Below are 21,227 nucleotides of genomic sequence, written 5' to 3' on the forward strand. Positions count from 1 at the left end.
CCATTTTACAGACCATCGAAACTGAGGCCCCGCGTCAGGTCAAAGAGCTGGTGCCCAGAGAGAGAGGAATTCAAACCGGGACGATGTGCCTTAAAACCTGCGCTCTTCTGCCCACTGTCCATGCACCTGCTGTGGCCGCTCAAGGAAGCAGTCCTACTTATAAGAATCGGAACTAAAGAGATACACAAGCTGTCTTTCAGATCTGTGTTTCAATCCAACAGGAATCGGGGCGTCTCCAGACTTCTGCCCCGCCAACTGCACAAGGGACGTTTTTGCTGGACACGGGGAAACCAAGGGCAGAGAACTTTAGTCCTATTTCCCGAAGATTCACAGTTTTGTCAAATATATACAATAACTAACTCTGGTTGGTAAGTTGGCATGTTCGTAAGGCTTTGCTGATACCACTGTACCAAATCCTCACAAAAATCCCGAGACAGAGACATTATTACCATCACCACAGAGAGGTTAGGCCAGTTGTCCAAGCAGCCAAGACGGGGTTCGTTTGCAGGTTGCCCACATCAATAATACATGCCTCTCTGAGACCCAGGAGACCTCTGAGAACCGTCCTGTTCCAGGATCGGGACCTTCAGCCAGCCTCCCCCCTCTCCTTGGGCACATCTGCAGACACAGCTGGCTGAAGGGAGCCCTCTTTTTCCACTGAGCTAGAGCTAAGCCTCAAAATCCACTGTGACCTACTTCTAGGGAAGCTGCTAGAACAGAACAGAGCTGGTGCTCCGCAGGAAACCTCTGCCATCCTGCCGTCCCTGAGGTCTACCCCTCAACGACCAGGTCAGACGATGGAGCCTTGGGATGCCACGTAGCTCACCCAAGGTCACAAAGTTGGCCAAATGGCAGTGTTGGAACCAGAATCCAGGTCCCTCCCCGGACTCCTAACCCAGTGCATTCCTTCCACTCTGATGTGTTTCTGATTTGCTGAACACTTGCTCTGGAGACCTTCACGGTGTGGGATACAGCCAAAGTGAGGCACCGCATCCCTGTCAGCAGGAAAGATGCCTGGCAGAGCTATGGCAGAGGGTAAGGGTTGTGCAGAGTGGACACAACAGACCTCCCAGGACAGTACGTACACAAAGCCAACCTGGCACTCGGAAACGGGCATTCCCCTGAGCAAGTCCTCACAGCCATCGTCGCCCAGCACGGCCCCCCGCGGCAGGCGCCCTGTGCACACTTTGGAACAATGGTCATCTGACAGCGGAGGGGCGGGTCTCCCTCCCCATTCTGAGGCCTGCAGCAGCGCGGTCCTGCTCGGGGCGCCGGACACGCCTCGGACGTCTTCTTTCCATTTCATTAGCTCATCCGGTGGGTTCGAAGTGAATGGAAATAAAAATCTGTTATGCATGTGATGGAATTTATTTTAATTCCACTACTGAATCTTACAGAAACAGATTTAATAATAATTAGGGGGCTGATCCTGGAGCGATAGAGAAAAGGAAGTGGGAGGGAGGACCAGGAAGGCCTGCAGAAGAGTCAGTGGCTGTAAAGGGGTGGGTGCGTGGTCTGACCCCAGAATGGGCTGTGAGTGGGGCAGGGGGCAGGCCCGAGGCGTCCCTGGGAACTGCGGCCTCACCCAGCGCCTGACACACAGGCTGGGTGTAGAGACGTGCTGGGGGCGGGGGGAGCACCTGCTCAGAGGAGGACCTGGAAACAGGAGCCAGGTGGGTGCGTGTGGTCGGCTGGCACAGCACTGTCAAGGCAGCAGCTTGTCTGGGGACGAGCGCCGTGGGGTCCGAGGCCTACAGGGCCTGGAGGACCAGCAGGGTAGCCGTGGATGGTCAGACTGGGGAGCTCGTGGCCACTTCCAGCAGAAGGCACGACTCGAACAAGAACAGTGAGGCCACCTGCAGCGCTGGGAGGAAACCTCCAGGGACCAGATGAAGGGTCAGGCCAGGGCTGCGATCACTAAAATAATTCACCTGAGGGAGATGTTTAACGTCACCTAGTTTTAGGTTTGATGGATGAACAAAATGTGTGTGTGTCTATGTTGGGGGAGGGCGGGGGACTGCAGAGTTTGAGAAAGGAAAAAGTAAATAAAACACTTTACTCTTTCAATTAGAAAAATTAGAGACATTATTAATTAATAAAATAAAAAATGTATTTCAAACACACAGAAACTAAAACGGAGACGCATGGAGACAGGCAGAGGGGACAGTTGGAGACACCTGTCAGCAGGCCGCTCCTGTGGGCTCGGAACAAGCCCCGCCCGCTCCTCTCTCGGCCCGTCCTGGGCCCTGAAACAGTGGGCGGCCCGGCCTGGCACTCGCTGGGTCTCGGTCGCACAGGAGCTGAAGTGCTCTCTCGTCGAGGAGAACCGCTCACATTCTAAAATTGTCTCTAGCCGCCTAAATGGCATTTAAAATAAATGCTGTGAATTGATGAAATGACCAATTATGTTAACTACCCACGCCTGGTGTAATCCAAACCAAATCTTACCCCATTATCCTCAAAACTACGAGGTGATGCAGCAAGCAGGCCCTCCTGCCAGCGATTCTGCGACAACCAAAATACACAGGCCGCCTCGAGCAGGACCTCGAGTGCTTCCAGTTAATTCCTGCAATTGGTTTTATGCTGGAAAAAAACATAACTGTACTGCGTTTCTGCTCAACAGCTCACGCGCCAAACAACGGCCAGACCACAGTGTTACCATCGTGTCGTTTTGTGCCACTCACTGCAGGTTCTAACTTCCATGGTTTCCTCTTCTCTTCGCCCCATTATTCTCCTTACCCCTCTCTCGGGTGTGTGATGTCACCCACACCGACCGCAGGCCGCCCGCGCTGGGCTCTGGTGCCCTTCTCCTGCGGTCTCCTTCTTGCAATGCCTTTTTCTATTTCCACAGCCCCTACTTGCCTGTTTTTCAAGGCCTTGCTCAACTGTCAATTCTCCCAAGAAGTGACAGCCCCTCCGCTTCCACCCTCCAGACAAAAACAAGTCTGTGCTCTAAACAATGGGACCGGTCTGCTTACTCTGCAGCTCTGCATTCCTGTCATCACAGCCCAGGGGCCACTCCGCCCAGCAGGGTCTCCCTGTGCGGCCGGTTCGGCCAGCTCTGCTCCTGATGGGCCCCCGGTCAGGCTGGACTTCTGCTGGCTAGTCCCTGGGCCTGTGTCACCCAGCGTGACCAAGCTTCATCTTCCACCCCACCTGCAGGAACTGGGTTCTTTAGGGGGTCCTGCTCACCCTCAATCTCACTCCTGTGGCTGGAACCTAGTAACAGAGTTCTTGCCTATAGTCTGATGTCTAGAAAAATATCCTCCTGCTTGCTACAGGGAAAAAGATATGTGTGTATCTTTTAAAAATGTGAAGTATAAAGGTGAGCCCTGGCCAGTTGAGCTCAGTGGTTAGAGCATCGGCCTGCTGACCAATGAGTCACGGGTTCGATTCCGGTCAAGGGCATGTACCTCGGATGCGGTTCATCCCCGGCCCTGGTCGGGGTCGTGCGGGAGGCAACCAGTCTATGTGTCCCTCTCACATCGATGTTTCTCTCTCTCTCTCCCTCCCACTCTGTCTGTAGATAAATAGAAAAAAATATCCTCAGGTGAGAATTTTAAAAAAAACAACACAAAACCTATAAAGGCGAGAAAACGAGCATAAGTCAGGTAGATTTTCCTCTACGTCACTCTAACCCGATCCTCCCACTGGGATGACGGGGCAGCCCCCTTCCTCAGACACCCCTCATCTTTCTGTAAAACCTTTGTGGGCTTTGGCGGCTTCTTGATGAGCCAGTACCACCCACCAAAGAAACACAAAAATATTAATTAGGAAAGACACGCACACAGTTAGAAAACTCTTGTCACAATGAAAGTGTCTCGAGAACTATGTACGCATTCAGCAAGTGAAGAACTGTCAGAGAAAGAGGCTGACACACCCCTGCCCACACTCCCCAGTCTCTCCAGACTGGTTCTCACATGTACAGAGAAGTCAACGGGCTGCACTGCACCGAGGTGGCTTCAGCCAGCACCTGCCCCTGCAGGGACCTGACTCTCAAAGCCCGGAGTAGTCAGGGGAAGCGCTACCCCATTGGGGGAGGAAACCGATCTCCCGCCCACGGGACAGCCTCTCCCAGCAAACTCCCTCAACTTCAGAAACCGAATCAATGTTCCCCCTCGTGCTTTTACCCGGAACGACCCAAAATGAAGATGCTTAGAGCAAATGACCTAACGTGGAACTTAATAAATGAAAACCCTGTAAGGGAATGCTCTAAGTAAATAAAATCCCTTTTCTGAACGTGATCCAGATGCAAGCGGTATTCACAGCCGAGACCCGGAGGCAGCGCGAGGGGCGCAGAGCTCGGAAGTCCACCTGCGCAGAGGCCAAGGCTCACCGGGACCAGTTTCCACGTGTACTATCTGATGGGGCAACAGCAGGGATTTTTTTTTTTAATTATGTATTAATTCTTGAAAGTGGAGGAAGCTCCTCTTTTCTCTTAAATACTTAGGATGTCTATGGTGGTCATTAAAATCAGGATTAATCGAACTTGCCTGCCTAAATTGTACCCTGTGCCAAGCAAAAATGCAAAGACATTCTTAAGTTCCCAATTTCACAGGCTATTAGAACGACAATATGCAATTGCATGGCCTATAAAACAACAAAAATGTGACATCTATCACAACTGCTTGAGCTACTCCAGAAACCTGAAGATAAATGTCACTTTTCTTAGCCACATTTACATTCTACTCTTTACACACACACACACACACACACACACACACACAGACGCACGCACACGCACGCAGCCAGCCCTCAGCATGTACTTTTAAGGAAAAGAGGCTTAAACCAACCAAAATGCACAGGACTCCTCACTATAAGCTCAGTATATCTCTAAAGCTCTTGGTCCAACCAAATCCACCTGATCTGGGCCAGGTGTGCCACTCTGACACCTGGCCAATCAACCAACGCTGGCAGGGACAGGACACTGGAAGACCCCTAGGAGCCAGCCGATCTCAGCTTATCTACAGAGCAGATATCCAAAACAGTAATAACCCAAAAGTCATTTCTAAAAGTATTTAGCATGCATCTCAGTGCTATTTTTAGCCATTTATTCTTCTGTAACTTTAACTATTCCCAAAGAAACTTAAATGCAAAAGTAAAGATGAAAGACTGTGAATTCCTTGGGCACGCTGCATAGGGACGTGTGCAAAGTAGCTGACCATGGCTGGACAGCAGGGAGGATGTCCCCCTGCACACGATGCTTGTAAGGGAGGGGTGTCTGAACTCTGAGCCTCAGAACAAACCACAGTCACCCCTGTCCACACAGAGATGTTAGGGATCAACCAGGAACAAGTGTCCCTACTTGGTGAACAAAGTGCCAAAACACCAAAAACATCCCTCAGTCACCCAAGCATTGAAAATATGAAACGGGGTTTGTTTTCATCAGCCCAGTGTATGCTCCTGTCACATCCTAGTTGCCACATAATTCCAATTTCACCAAAGCAAGCCAAACACTTCTAGAATATGACCAGTAATGGCAGACCACAGGAGCAGTCCAGGTTCCACACTAACAAGTTCCTAGCAACCAGAAGATGCGAGCAGGACAGAAATAACAGACCCATCCCACACGGCCACGCTCCTCCGGTACCCCCTGCTCAGCAGGAGGGAACTCTTCTGGTGGTCCGTAAGCATGGAGGAGCCTTGGGGGGTGGGGGGTGAGGTAGAGAGGTGCTTTTAGAGACCGACCTACCTTGTAGAAGGGCTCCATTTCTCTTGAAGAAGGTACTGCCCGGCCAGATGGGTGGACCTGATGTGCTGAAACAGAAGAAAAACCAGCATAAGGGCCAGCTCATTGGCACCACTCACACTCAGAACAACACTTTCTCTGAACGCGTCACTCAAATGGCCCCAAAACACCTTCCGAATTATGCATTATTTATACCCTCTGAAAACGCATCTTTAAACATCATTAGTTTTTTTTTTCTTTTTAACGTTAAATAGGTTTCATACTTCCCCGAGCAGGAACAGTCGGGGGAGAGGGGGACGGAGTTCTGGTTACCGTCTGGTCCCTGTTCCCTCCTGGGCACTGACATCATTTGCAGATCAACAAAATGGCAAATTCACACATTCAACATTACAGCTTATACCTTTTACTAACTTATTGATAATTTTATGATTTTATGGGGCAAAGAAGTCCTACCCGTGTCTGAGACCAGGTGGGTTTTCCAACACTTCCTGCTGCCACCTGCCCATTATAAATGCAAACTTGCCTTTCTCGGCTTTTCCACCATCCAATCTTCAATATACAGATATGACCTTGATCGACTCTCTCCCTCCTACCTTCCTGTTTCCTATCCTGTTTTCAATTTCTTGGCTTAAAATGTTGCATTCCATCCCCTATAAAACATTTTGTAAATGTCACCGCCCACAGTCTGGTAACAAGAGAGGCAAGAAAATAAGGAAGATCAATATATCACAAAGACACCTCGCGGCATTTATAGACAAGCATTTTCACTGTTTTAAAACACCCAGTGAAAAACTTGATAACCAAGCCCGTCTCAGTGAAATATCTTTGGAGTGGAAAGTAGGTTATTCTAAATCAAGCATTGGTTTAATGTTAGAAAACACCTGGTTACTCCATTAGCCCAAGAGGCAGTACCTTTACCAAAAGAGTCCATGGCAAATGATACTGGCTAATGCATTATCAATCACTTTCACGTTAGAAAAATAGAAAGTTGGTCCGAATAAAACGTGTGTAAAATTCAGCAGATGGACACGCGCGGAGAATAAGAAATCTGAAGGGCTGTGCGGTGACTGCTTCCCCTGTCAACCGGGGTCGCTAGCCATGCAAACCTGTTAACAAAACAGTGAGCGACACATGCTGACCAAAACGTCGTTACCAGAGGCACAAACGGCACAGCAGGTGCAGGGACACAGTAACACGGCTGGGAAGGAGTAGAGGCAGGAAAGAACCACAGCATCAAAACACAACTCAGCCTCAGACCAATGTCAAGTGCGCTGGAAAACGCACCGTGAACCGTGATGTAAATGAACCTTTCTGTTTTGTTTCGGACCCACTGTACTTAGACTAAGGGGGAATATGCTTTCTCTGCGGCCCCGATTCTCAACTCCGGTGTCTGTGGCCTCGAAGTGGCCAGGGGTTGCCCAGGACAGCGAACAGCAGATCTGGCTGGGGCTGCAGGGCTGATTTCTCTTCCATTTCATTCCCGTCCTATTCCGTGCTGAGGCTTTAAGGCTCCAAGTTGAGTGAAGAATAATATGCATTAAAAGGCTTAAGATTATCGTTTAACAACCCCAGCCAGCTCCTGGGATTTTACCATAAGAAAGCAGGAAACAGCAAGCTGGCTGTTGCCAATACTCAATCACCTGATTTCTAAAGATATTTAAAAACTGAGGACTTCATTATCGAGGAGTTGGCGCTTCAAGGGAATTCAATAATTGAGTATGACTGCAGGAGCCTGAATATCCAGCTTACTTCCATCCAAACCTCCTCTTTATCGTGACCCCGATTTGGCTGAAAACTGAGTAGATGCCAGCGATGGAGTAAATGGGGAATCGAGGATGGGTAAATCCAGTGGTTTAGATAAGGAAAATTCTCTATATGACAGAAATCTACTTAAAGAGTTGCACAACATCCTTCTCATGTACCTAAGTCCTGACCACTGTCCCGTGGCCCTGCAGTGCTCTCTGGGTAACCTATACTCTCCTAATGGAGAGAGCGCTGGACTGGCCACCCACCTGTTCTACCTGGCCCCACCGTGACTGATGCATTCACCTGTGGTCTTTCTAGCACAAGGTAAGCTGGTTCACGTCATGCTAATTACAAAGCTTTTGAGCTCACTGGCCCCATATTCTACACTGTTTTCTTTGCATGGTCCCTCAAAATGACATCTTCTCACTAATAGTAGATCCGAAAATGCATTAAGTGTTTACTGAGAACTGTGCTGGGTATTCAAGAAGGACACAGGAGGTGAGGGAGAGGGGATTAAAAGCCACATTTTATGGCCTCCAGGAGCTTACTGACATACTTACCTAGCTCCAGCCTCCTATGATTCTACCTAAAGAGACAGGAAAGGCCTATAGAAAGGTCAATGGTTCCGGTCCTAGTGGCTGCAGGTTGGAGAGGCTGTGCAAACTGATTTTTTTCCAACGTGGAGATGTTCCTGGCTCAGTGGACTTTAAAAGTGCGTATCAACCCCAGTAACTCAGAGAAGGCCCTGTGGTCAAGGTCTTTGTGGGAGAACCTGAGGTCACCCTGGAAACCACCCACTCATGCAGCAAACCAAGAAGAGAGGAGAGTGGGGGACTCTCCACACTTAGTCACTTAAATGCTGGTCACTGCCAAGAGACCCCTTCAATCTACCAAAGTGGGTTTTCATCACCAGACAATGGTGCTCACATTGCTTGAAGCTGGGATAGCAAATTACCACTTACAGAGCACAGCAATCAACACTTTTCCCTGGAACCCTCCAATCCTGTGGGTGAGCAGGCAGAGCAGGACCCCACCCAGGTCATCTAGTGATCAGCACAAGACCAGACAGGGCTTCCGGGGCCAGCCCACGGTCCTGACACACACACAACAGCCTGACTGCGTTCCTCGTCTTCCAGCCTTCCAGCACCAACTCCTAGCTACGTATCCGTCTCCATGGAAGAAGGCCGGGGCTGGCATTTCACTACGAATCTCTCCAAGGCAAAATCCCAGGCTAGACAAAGCAATCAGGCCAACCACACGTGACACACAGACACACGGGCTCCGATGAGCAGAAACACGACAACGCTGGCGCCACGCATGTCTCATCTCAGTAACGCTCTAACGAAACCCCGTGACCTTCAGCAACTATAAGCCCAACCCGCTCTGACAAAGGAAGCCGACCAACAGGCTCAGAGGGCCCTGCCTGCCAAAAAGGTGGTTGCGAACTGGCATTTGAGAACATTGATCCAGCTGATCGTTAGGACCAGAGCTGAGCCAGCAAATCCCAAGAGGTGAGTGATAGCGGCCTGAACAGCATACCCAGCGCCTGCCAGCGCCTCCCAGCCCTCAGTCACTCCCTGGCCTCACACTGACGGCTGCATTACTAAGATCTCCCAAGGGGACACCGTGACTCAATGGGTCATGGAGCCCTAAGGTGGCTCTTGGCATAATGATGTGATCTGTCATGTGTTTTCTCTACACCCAAGAGCTTTCTCATCATTGTGAGAACCGGCTGGACCATAACCAAAACCCCGGGAGGTTCTGGCACGAACCACACCTGCACTCACCAGCCTGGACTTTCTCTAAGTCTAATGAAAAGCAAATTGAGAAAAGAACTTTATTTCTAAGAACCCAGCTGCCAAATGTGAACTGGTGTATCTAAAACAAAGAACAAGATACTGCAACACAGATGAACCTCAAGGACACTGTGCTAAGTGACATAAGCCAGACACAAAAGGACCAACGCTCCATGATTTCACTTATAGGAGGTCCCTGGAGGAGTCGGATTCGCAGAGACAGAAAGTAGAATGGCGGTTGCCAGGGCTGGAGAGAGGGGGGAGAGGGATTTATTGTTTAATGGGTCAGGGCTTCAGTTTTGCAAGGGAAGAAAGCATTCTGGAGATGGGCTATGTGAGTGTACTTTACTGACCCATACACCGGGTAAGGCAGCTAACTGTAAAATGCTTAAGATGCTGTATTTTACCACAATTAAACACCTTTTAATGTAAAATGAGAGAAATAATTAATAAAGGAGAGACTCTGGAAGAAGTGAGTTCAAGTCTCAAGAGTTCGGGGCATGAAAGCACCAACCTACATGCCGTGGTTCTGACCGGCCCCTGCAGGGGGCGCCACCCCCGAGCACTCCACAGCGCACTAAGCACAGGAAGCTCAAACCCACAGGGAAAAGGGGCGCGGAGGGGCCAGCCTGCCCTGATCTAGCACCTACAGGAGCCAGAATTTGCTCGCTACACTTCAGGCAACTGAGCAGATTCCTGTCACTGACATTGGAAACTGGTGTGACTCAACCCCTCTGGAGGTGACACACCTACCACCAGACTGGTTTCCCAAAACAGTTGTGACAAAGAGGGAACCCCCTCTCCCCGCCACCCAAAAAAAAAAAACAAAACAAACTTGGGATTCTATTGCTTTAATTCTAACTGTGGATTAACCACTAGGAAATAATAAACAAATACGACCTCCGCCGCACACTAACCCAGACCCCTGGGGTGAAGGGTGCCAGTCGAAGAACCTGGAAAGTGGAATCGGCGCGTCTGACATGTATGACATGGTCTCCAGTTGCCACAAAACATGGTTCACAATCTGAGAAATGTTACGGTGGGCTCCGCTGAGAGTTCAGGATTCTCAAGGACGTTTCATAAACCCTGTAAATAATAAACCCGAGCGCGCTGACATTCAAAGGGATCTCAGTGGCCACTCGGTCCCATCCAAGGTGTGGTGGGGACATCGGACGATCTGCATTCAGGGAACCTGTCTGTGCAAAACACAGGCTGAAAATCTTTGCACAGATCAGAGTCCGATTCCATGCTGCAAACTGGGGGGCACGACAGCATCGACGTGTGATCACGAAGCGAGGTGATGCGGGCTGCAGGCTGCAGACACCAGTGGGCGTCTCGACCACAAGACCACTGCAGTTCAGACAACTTCCTCCTACACCCGTGGACTCTCCCGCTGGGCTCTTTTCCTCCTGATGGGTGAGGCGACCACACCTCCACCTTCCTCTTGTCTGTAAGGATGTTCTGAGAGGATCTCACTGCAAATGTTTCTCAGTCCACAGTAGCAACAAACAGTTTAAATATCAACAGGCGGGATGAGGCAGCTTCACTGATGCCACTTGATCAAGAGACAGCTTCAAGGAAAAACCACCCTGAGCAGATTCCTGTGTACACCCAAAATGACAAGAGTGTCCACACTGACCTTTCAGGGTCGTGCAATCAGAAGGAGCCTCTGGCAGATTTTCAGAAGTTGACAATGGCTTGACCGAAGCAGAAGGACCACAACGACCCAGACCACAAAAACCACAACTGAGCGTGTGGCAAGATCACTCTGGGTATGTTAGCCAGATGCTAAAACTAAAGACTCGCCCTGACTCTCACTGGTCGACCCTGACATAGTTCTGGGGTGCCCATCATGGCCAAGGCCAGGGCTGTGCGGCAGGCTGGAATAGCTGAGACCCCGACTGAGGCAGCTGCTCTGGAGTGAGATCTGCTGTGTTCTTTAAATAAACCGACGCTTCATAATATTCCACAAAGCACACTGGGAAGTTAGGACTTCCTCCTCAGGTATGTTTCAGAACTGCTGTCCAAAGGCAACAGGGTTTCTCAGCTGGGGCTGAATAGGTCTTTGTCATGGGGCTGTCCTCTGCACCACGGGGTATTCAGCAGGGTATTCTAGTGGCCTGTACCCCTGGAGCTCAGCAGCAACCCCTCCCCCATCAAAGCAACTGAGAAAATCTCTGGAGATGGCCGTGTGTTGCAGTCATTTCCCCCATGTGAGAACCACCCTCACGGTGGTCAGCAACCCAACTGAGCCAGCCCCAAACTTCTCCCACTCACCCAGCCCCACACTGCCCTCTCCACACCGCCCTCTCCACACGGCCCTCTCCACACCTCGTCAGCCAGTGTCACCGCTTCGCTTCTAAAACCAAAGCCATTCCGCATAAGCTCGTCCACTCTCGTCATTTCTACCTGTACCTGCACCTTCTTCTTTGCCAAAGAAACTCGGACACTGAGCTCTTTCCCTCGGGAAACTTTTCTCCCTCTGGTCTCTGTCTCCACTCACCTCCCCTTCCAAGGACTAACAGTGCTGTGTCTTTGTTTTAATCCTCACCCAAGAATATTTTTCCATTGATTTTTTTTTTTTGGAAAGAGAGGAGGGAGGGAGGGAGGGAGGGAGGGAGGGAGGGAGGGAGGGAGAGAGACATCGATTGGTTGCCTCCAGCATGACCCCAATGGGGGGCCAGGGATTGAACCTGCAACTCAGGTACATGTGCTTGACCAGAAATCGAACCCACAATGCCTTGGTCAGCAGGCCGATGCTCCAACTGCTGAGCCAAACCAATCAGGACTGATGGTGTCTAGTCTTATCTATCATGAAATATCTAGTAGGGCCCCCTCCTCGTCTTGCGCCTGTAACTGGGGTGTGCACTAAGCCCACGAGCTGGGCACTGAGTGCCTGACCTCTGTCCACTCCCTCACGCCCCTGTCCTCCTGGACCAGCTGCAATCCCCTTGCATCAGGATCACCAGAGCCGTCCAGGGCTAAGAGCCCGTGACGGTACCTCCACACCTCCTCCCCTCCCACACGGGTTCACATGAGAAGCTTGCTTTTATTTTCAGATTACATAAACTCTGACTTTTGACATTATCTCTTTAAAATCCTTTCCCATTTTAGCCTCAAAATACCCTTCTAGCTTGGTTCTCCTCCTCCTCCTCTCAGGTGTACAGATTCTGCGAGCTCTTTGTCCAGCCTTGACCCCATAATTAGGGACATTCCTAGAGTGTCAGCCTCTCTTTTCTTTTTTAAATATATTTTTGAGAGAGAGAGAGAGAGAGAGAGAGAGAGAGAGAGAGAGAGAAACACCGATCGGCTGCCTCCTGCATACGTCATTTCTGAGGATGGAGCCCACCACCTGGGCATGTGCCCTGACCGGGAATTGAACCAGCGACTTCTCAGCGCATGGGACGACACCCAACCACTGGCCACACTGGTCAGGCTAGCCCCTCTTCTTTTCTCCTCAACGTCTGCAGACGTGAAAAATGGAGCTTCTCGGATTCAGTGTCTCCAGCTGACCTTGTCTCCAGGCTGCATCCTGATGTAACACATGGCTGTCACCCCCACATCCACTCAAATGGGGGTCCAGCTTCCCACCACGGCCTCCCCTGCTGTCTCCACGAGCACTTTCCACGCTGCCCTGGGTTTCGTAGTGTCTCAAGCAGCACAGACAAGTGGCTTAAACGACAGAACTTGCTTGTCTCACAGTTCTGGAGACCGGAAGTCCAAGGTCAAGGTTCCCTCCCAGGGCTGTCGGCGAGGGTGCTCCACGCCTCTCTCCTACTTCCTGGTGGTGGATGGCTTCTAGGTGCATTACCCCATCCCTGCCTCCATGCTCACATGGTATTCTGGGGAACAGTAAGCAAAGCATGTGTGTTCATCCATGTTCAAATCCCCCCTTTTCACTTTGGCTTAGGGGGCCACCCTCCAATAGTATGGCCTCATATTTAACTAATTACATCTGCAATGACCTTATTTCCAAATCAGGTCATATTCTGAGGTCCCGGGTAGCAGGACATCAACATATAAATTTTGGGGGGAGACAACTCAACCCCCAACATGTCCATGGCTGTCTCCCTTCCTCCTTTTCCATGTGGTATGCTCACTCCATGCAACATCGAGACACCTGTCTTTCTTTTCCTAAATTCCTAGCATTGGGAACTTGGCTGGCAGCTATCAGGTGTTTTTTGAGGGACTAAAATTTGCAATTTCACTCGGCATTCCCCATAAAAACAGGAAAACACTGGCTGCAAAATGCTCAAGTTCAAAATTCTGGAGTCTCTAACACCTTCCTCTCTGCTAGGTCTGCTGTCCCCCATTCCTGCCAACCCTTTCACTCAACTGGGTGGGTCAGTCTCCTGCAGATGTTCCCACAAGCATCCCAACCGACCTCCCACCTCTGCTCTCTCCCCCACCCAGTCCACTCTGCCTAACACCTCAGCAGCCTTCTCAAAGAGCAGCATCTCATGCTTTGCTTGCTGTCCCCCAGGAAACCCCCAGGAGGTGCCTGTTGTGCTGACAATGGTGGGGGCAGGGGGCAGGTGTCAGATGAGATTCTGCCCCAATGTCAACAAAGCATTTTTCAGGTGCCTTATGTAATATAAGTTTCTACATACATTTTCATTAGAAGAGTTTGGTGATTACAAGTGTGTGAAAACCAGTAGCTTAGTCCTGGCTGGTTTGGCTCAGGGATTAGGACATTGGCCCGTGGACCAGAGAGTTGTGGGTTCGATCTTGGTCAAGGGCACGTACCTTGGTTGCAGCTTGGTCCCTGGCCCTGGTCCAGGTTGTGTGGAGGCAGCCAATCGATGTGTCTCCCTCACATCGATGTCTGTCTGTCTGTCTCCCCCCACCCCCACCTTCCACTCCATCTAAAGATAAATGGAAAATGATCCTCTGGTGAGGATTTAAAAAACAAACAAACAGAAAGCCCAGTAGCTTGTAGGGCAGAGTCAAGCCCAACAGGTTCTCTACCCCTCAGAAGCCTTTATATTCTTTCGCAGTGTGTTCCGCTGGCTCCCCACTATGCCCCCTGGCACAGTTCTCCAGAACACACAGGCACCCCCGATATTTCCAGGGCCCGTTCAAGCCAACTCTATTCCCCTCTGCCTGAAATGTCCTATTGCTGTGTTCTCTCCATATGGTCACTTCGCCCCGAGACCTCTCCCAACCTCTGACTGTGTCTAGTAATCACAGTGCACAGCCAATTTGGGAATGGGCCTTACTCTGTGGTATTCCCTGATCTGATAGTGCTTAAACCTCGCATTCACTTTCCAGGCGTGTACCGTACCTTCCCCAAGAGCAGAAACCCTGTGGGCAGAGAATAAAGAAGACTTTCCTCCGTGAACTTGGTAGAGTTCACTGCACATAGAAGAGGGTTGTCATTGTTGTACTAAATGATTTCATTTAAATTTTAAATTAGTAATTCTTTTTGTTGTTATTAATCCTCACCTAAGGATATTTTTCCATTGAATTTTAGAGAGAGTGGAAAGGAGGGAAAGAGAGAGAGAAACATCCATGTGAGAGAGACACATAGACTGGTTGCCTCCCACACAACCCCAACCAGGGCTGGGGACAAACTTGCGACCCAGGTGGGTGCCCTGGACTGGGAATCAAACCTGCGACCTTTCAGTCTTCAGGCTGATGGTCTAACTGCTGAGCCAACCCGGCCAGGGCTACTAAATGATTTTACAAAACAGCTACCTGCAGACCATAAAACAGAATGGTTTCCAACACTACAGATTAAAATATAGCTCACTGTCATAATTAAGTCTCTTGGAATGGAACTAGACTATACAGTAACATTTCTTCACTATCATCAGCTCGGATAAAAACTGAAAAATCTTTAAAAAAGGAAACAAAATGATAAATCTCATCATTGGTGGTAAGAGAGTAGGTAATTTGGATTACTCTCTGTGTGATTTCTTGATTACTGAGAAATAGAAATAACTAGAAATAGAAATAACCAGATAAGCACATGTATATTTCTGATACTATGGAGCGCATGTTTGGGTGCACTGAAGAGACCTGAGCCCTCTGCTACAATTTGGATGCACAGAGCTCCTGCTACATCTTGAGAACAGATGCAAAGGTGTTTATCATTATCTTTGTGCTACAGTTTCTAATTTTACATATGAAAACCACGGCATCATTCAGCATAAAGTACATTATTTGCATGATATATTTGCATTTGTAAAACACCCACATTTACTTTTACTGCTTAATGGGCCCGATTAAAATGGGCCACTCTATATAAATGGAGCACACTGGTTCCCAACTCAATGGTGCTGATAAGAAAACTGCTCCTTTTAGATGCAAATGAACCTACTAATCACAATTAAAATGGTGGAATTGAGGAAGCTGAGCAGCTGTTCCAGGAACTGCAAGCCTAGGACCAGTTTGGTTCCAGGGGAATCTCTGGAGCAGCCTGAGACTTCCCAGAGGCACCTGCCGGGGGCCCACAGGACCCAGTGCACTTTCCCTGAGGTGTCTGGGAGACAGCTCCGGAACCTGGGCTGGCTCTGCTAGTGCGGCCCACCCAGCTCACCCCCGCCAAGGGCCAGATCTGCACCAGTCTGGTTCAAAAGACATAATTGGAGCAAAGTGAGGAGGACTGTACTTGTCAAGCTCACGGAGGAAAGACGCACACATGAAGAGTTAAGCAACTGAATCATCCCTGAAACCAGTTGCTATGGAAAACAGTAAGGAGGTTCCTCAAAAAAAAGTACAAATAGGATTCCCGTAAGATCCAGTGGTTCCTGTTCTGGGTCTACATCCAAAAGAACCGAAAGCAAGAGCTCAGCTCTGACGTCTATCCCTACAGCAGAATAGTCTTCCGCCTTAGAAGAAGGACATTCTGACACAGGCCACAAACGGGTGAGCCCTGGGACATTACACTGAGTGAGATGAGCCAGGCACCGAAGGACACGTACTTCTATGAGGGACCTTCCGTAGTCACATTCAGTAAAGACAGAAAGCAGAATGGTGGTTACCAGGGGCCGGGGGAGGGGAAAGTGGGTGGAGGAGTGTTTAATGCATCCAGCTTCGGTTTTGCAGGACGGAAAAAGTTCTGGAGATGATACTGATGGTCGCACAACAATGTGAATATACTTAACGCCATGGTGAATGGTACACTTAAAAATGGTTAAGGCGACACATTTACGTTAGCTGTATTTTACTACAGAGAATAACGGAGAAGTAGACAAGTAAACGGGCGCTCCCTAACGACTGGCCAGACACTTCTTAGGGCGGCTGTTGCCTCCGCCCCTCCGCCCCAAGGCTCTGGAATTGGTCAATGGGTTTGCCCACCTTTTCCTCCCTCGTCCATTCCCTGAACAAACCTGTTTTTACACAGGCTGTGGGGACACAGCAATGCAGAAATGTCCTGTCCTCCAACAGGAAGGGGCAGGGATGGGGAACCGGACTAAATCATGGATACAGGGCTGTACACAGAATGACACACGGCTCTGGACACATCTGTGAGACCACTATCCTTGGGTCCCTCAATTACTGAAGAATATTCCACTGTGTGGATAGATCACACATCTGAGTTCTTGCTCTCAGTTCTTCTGGGTGTACACCTAGTGCCCTAAATGACACCGCACAAAACACTAGCACCTTCTGGACAACGACCCTCTTGTTGGGCAGAAACTGTCAACAATCTTTCCTCTTCCACGAAGCCTATCCGGATTTGAGCCTCACCTGTCCCTTCACGGAGGCCCAATAGTGCCACCATCGACACAGGAACTTCAATACCAAGGTCTCCAGCTGCCTCCTCGGCAGATAAGAGATGCCCCAAAGGTGTCACCACTTCCTGGGGTGCTCAGCAAAGGGCATCACACCCAGTAAGTGCTCAATAAACACTGGCTGGCATCGCGGCCCGGAGAGCAGCCCCTCAATCCTCTGCAGCGCGATCCCGGCAAGTTGAAAGCTGCAGGCTTTCCCGGGGAAGTCCTGTCTCAGCGGCACAGCACTGCCCCCAGAACACAGACACCAAGCCCCTTGGGGGAGCAGCCTGCCTGACGATGGCCAGTCTCTGAGACAGAGTGGCCCGAGGTGGCCCAAGATCAGCTCCCAGGCCTCCCCTCGGGCCACACGGGGTGCAGGGGCTTCGAGACTAAGGAACCCTACCTAGTTCTTCTCACTCTCCTTCTCCTGACGGTGGTTTTGCAGAGATCTTGACAACGGTGGGAAAGGGCTTCCCTTTAACATGTTGGACCCGTTGGGGAGTTTAGACAGTGTCAGTGTCGTTAGAGACAAGTGACAGGAGGCAAGTTTTATCTCAAAACCTACAGCTGAAGGAGGAAACACCTCTTGAGTGGAAATATCATTTCACCTTGATCTCAACGTCAGGTTTCATAAACCCTTGGGCCATCCCCCATCGCCGGGGCAGGGAGGGTGCCACGCTCGGCGCTCGTATCCCGAGGCAACACACGGCGTTGAGGCTGCAACAAACAACCGCACACGCCCGCCCGGTACGGACGTCGCAGAGAATGTGACCTCTCATCGCTTCCCTGAACTCCCTTGCAGAAAAAACAACACCTCGGCAATGCAGACAACAGTTACCACGACCTGTCTGTCTTCCAGGCTGGCAGAAATCAAGGGATGTAAACACTGAACCCAGGTTTTTGACAAGTCTGATTCCCGGCAATCCCTGTGAGCTAAAAACCAGTCAGACAGGAAAATGGCCTATTTGTGGGAAAACCACGACTTACCTTGATTATTCATCTCTTTCTGAGAGGCAGCCCATCCCGCACCCCAGCACCGCGATGAGAGAAACGAAGCTGGTGTTGGAAAGCTGAGGATAGAGAGCTGGACACCTGTGCCTAAACTTTACATCAAGGGTACCAAATCCAGGCTGCGGTTGTACATAACAGCACAGACGTTTATTTATCTTCACCTGAGGATACGTTTTATTGATTTGACAGAGAGAGAGAGAGAGAGAGAGAGAGAGAGAGAGAGAGAGGAAGAAAGAGAGAAACATTGATCAGTTGCCTCCCATTCGCGCTCTGACTAGCGATTGAACCAGCACCCTAGGTATGTGCTCTGACGGGGAATCAAACCTGTAACCTTTTGGTGCACGAGGTGCCTCTCTGACCAACCGAGCCACCCGGCCAGGGCCAAAAGCTTATTTTTTTTGAGACATTTTCCTACAGTCTACCAGATCTATTTATGGTCAGCTTTGAAGTGACAAAAAAGCTGTTTTCCAAAAAGTAATCTCTTATGTCTGCCAAGGCAGCAAATATTGTGATTGGCACCAGCACCTACACTACATCTTTGTCCTGATCCTTCTGACAGAGCATAAAGAGCGGCCCTACCCTCCGAGATGCTCTCCACCCCTTCCTCTCCACACCACCCGGCCACCTGCACTGTCGCTGCTCGCTGTGACTTCTCCTGTCCTCACTGCCTCACACGCACCCTGAGCCTGAGCCTGCTGAGAAAAAGCAAAGAAGAAATGGTTGGAAATCCAAGAAATGGTGCGGGTCCTCCCCCACTTCCCGTGGGCCAGGGCCAAGAACGGACTCTTGCACACCTAAGACCGTATACCCAGTTCATTCCTTCAGAAATCTTACAGAAACAGTCACTCCTCTTCTTAGAGGAAAATGAAGCAAATCATGTTGCTAAACTTCCTTGACAGGAATAAATTCAAAGACGGTATCGTTTCAGTGACGTTACTCCTTGGCCGTCGTTATTGGCATGAGGGGTGTGACAATTTGGTCCTACACGGTGACTCTTTAGAACATCCTTCTTGGATATAAAGTCGGTGTAGCTGTGTGTGTGGTTTGTTGATTGTACTCTACTTTGTTCTGCATGTCCCTCTTAGAATTTCTACGGCATAGAAGAGTTACCACATCACTGAAAAATCAAGCATGTTCAGGAAAACCCTTCGCTTCCTGAAACCTCTGGGGGAACTTGACTCCCACACACAGAGGGCGCTTCCTGGTGCCTGGTCATTCCACTCACCTTCGCGTGTGCACTGACGACACGCAGCACACGCTTCCCGTCCAGTCGGGACTCACACCCTCCTCGGCAGGGCTAGCAAGCTCCTGAAGGACACAAGTCACCCTCCCACTCGCCTGCAGAGCTCGGCACGAATATTGGGCTTGAAAAGGTCTTCCCAGTACGCTACCTCTGTGCCTTCCACTGGCCCCTCTTCAAAGGCAATGCCCAGTGGAGTTCCGTGCCCTGCAGGGCTGGGACTGCTGCCCCAGCCTTAGCCTTTCCTGGGGAGATACCTTAGGTTTAGGGCTTACTTACAATGCTTGCATTATACTGTGACCACTTCGCATCTGGAGATGCAAGGACTTCCCCGAGCGCCACCGTAATCTTTGCTCAGAACCATCCCTGGCTCCCTGCGGCCTGTGCCATGTCCAAGTTCCTTAGCTCTAAGCAACAGTTCAACTGGTTCCAGCTTCATCTTCTGCCATCCTTGTATTTTCTTTGTTTGTTTGTTTGTTTTGGAAATCCCAGGTTGTTCAGAGGCGCCAGGCACAGCAGAATGCCTCTTCCCTCTGTCTTCATCACTCAGCTGCCTCAGTTTGCACCAGCCCTTCCTCTAGTCTCCTCTGTGAACTCGTAAGCATTTAAACGCCTTCCGCTGTCTTCTTCTCACCTCCCTCAATACCCAGAGCAGACCCAGCCTTTCCTAGGCTGCTGCCTCTCCATGCATCCCGCTGCACTGCACTTACATGTAACACGCTGATCGTGTGGCTGGACCGTGAGCTCTCGCAGGACCACAGCTGCCCTAGTAGAGTTCTCAGTGGCTGGCACAGAGGAGGCGTTCAGTAAACGTCTGCTCAAGGGAAAACACTAGCCTTATAAAATATAAAGAGCTGGTATCGGGCTCCTCGTTTCGCAGCTAAGAACACTGAAGTCTGCAAGGGGAAGTCACAAGGGTCCTGCAGGCGGCAGAAACACGCTCTCTCCACTGCACCGCGATGTGTATATAGCCCCTCTCTCATTTCCTTTTGTCTCTCGAGTTCTGTGATCTACAGGAAATAAAAGTTTCCTGGATGTTTCTGCGCATCCATACATTCCCTTCTTTTCAGAACGGACGCACAAAGAACAGTCCTATAATTCACTATTATCAGTGCGTCGAGTTTTAACTCGGCGCCCGGGCAGCCACGAGATGCCTGCTCAACTTTGAAGAAGAGATTTACATGCCCCTTTGTCTCCCGTATAAATGGACTCAAGAGCTGCAGCCGTGCACAAACGATCCTTTCTTTCCACTGTTTATAGTTGAAAGCAGCCGTTTTCAGCTTCTTGCCGGTGATCACTCCACTAAAAATAGCTTTGCTGCTGTCACATGCAAACTTGAGCAGAACCTGAAAGCAGTTCCCCTTCAAGTTCTGAGCCTGTTCAACTTGAAGAGAGGCAGCTGTTAACACACTCCAACGTGTTTACATGATGCTAAAGGGGTTCGTCTCATAGTTTAAAAAAAAAACACCGAAAAGGGACAGAAATGGGTTTGCTGCCTCTGGTGACAATACCTTCTGCTGAGCTGGAGCCCTGGGAAGAAGCGTGAGGTTGGCAGGGAAAACCCAAACAGCCCGGCTTGAAGGAGAAAGTGACCGTGAGCACAGCGGTGGGGAAGGTGGGGAAGACGAGTGATCTCCGGTGGTGTGAGGCTACCCACGCTGTTGAGTTAGGGCAGGGGAGGGGACAGAGAAACAGTAACATAAAAAGGGGACTTACAAACGTGGAATGCTGTTTTTGTTTTGTTTTGTTTTGTTTTTAAGCTTGTTAAAAACCACCTAAGAGGTATTTTGAAACATCAAGGAAATGAAGAATGAAATATAGTCAGCATCCTGGTCATTCCCTTGATGCCTTCTATTGGTTCACTGGGCAAATGAACCTCTTCTGAAAGCCAGACCTAACCCGAGGAAACAACAGAGCATGGGCGTGGGAGACGGAAACCAAGACGTTTCGTTCCAGCTCTTTTGGGCCAGAGGGACCTGTCGGGTCTGTCCTGTGCACAAGGTACGAGGGTTAAGTGACCGAAC

The 21,227-nt window shown here is 50.0% G+C and overlaps 1 protein-coding gene across 6 annotated transcripts in view; it reads right to left on the minus strand.

Annotated features, from left to right (window-relative positions):
- The window catches only part of FOXN3 (forkhead box N3), a 378,852-nt gene that overhangs the window by 109,071 nt on the left and 248,554 nt on the right, over positions 1-21,227 (minus strand). For all 6 annotated transcript variants that reach the window (XM_036240745.1, XM_036240736.1, XM_036240711.1 and 3 more), the window contains one exon: positions 5,693-5,757. In XM_036240745.1, coding sequence (XP_036096638.1) covers positions 5,693-5,757 — 65 coding nt within the window. The remainder of the gene's footprint in view (positions 1-5,692; positions 5,758-21,227) is intronic.

This window comes from Molossus molossus, unplaced genomic scaffold (genome assembly GCF_014108415.1).
Source record: "Molossus molossus isolate mMolMol1 unplaced genomic scaffold, mMolMol1.p scaffold_m16_p_1, whole genome shotgun sequence".
NCBI lineage: Eukaryota > Metazoa > Chordata > Mammalia > Chiroptera > Molossidae > Molossus > Molossus molossus.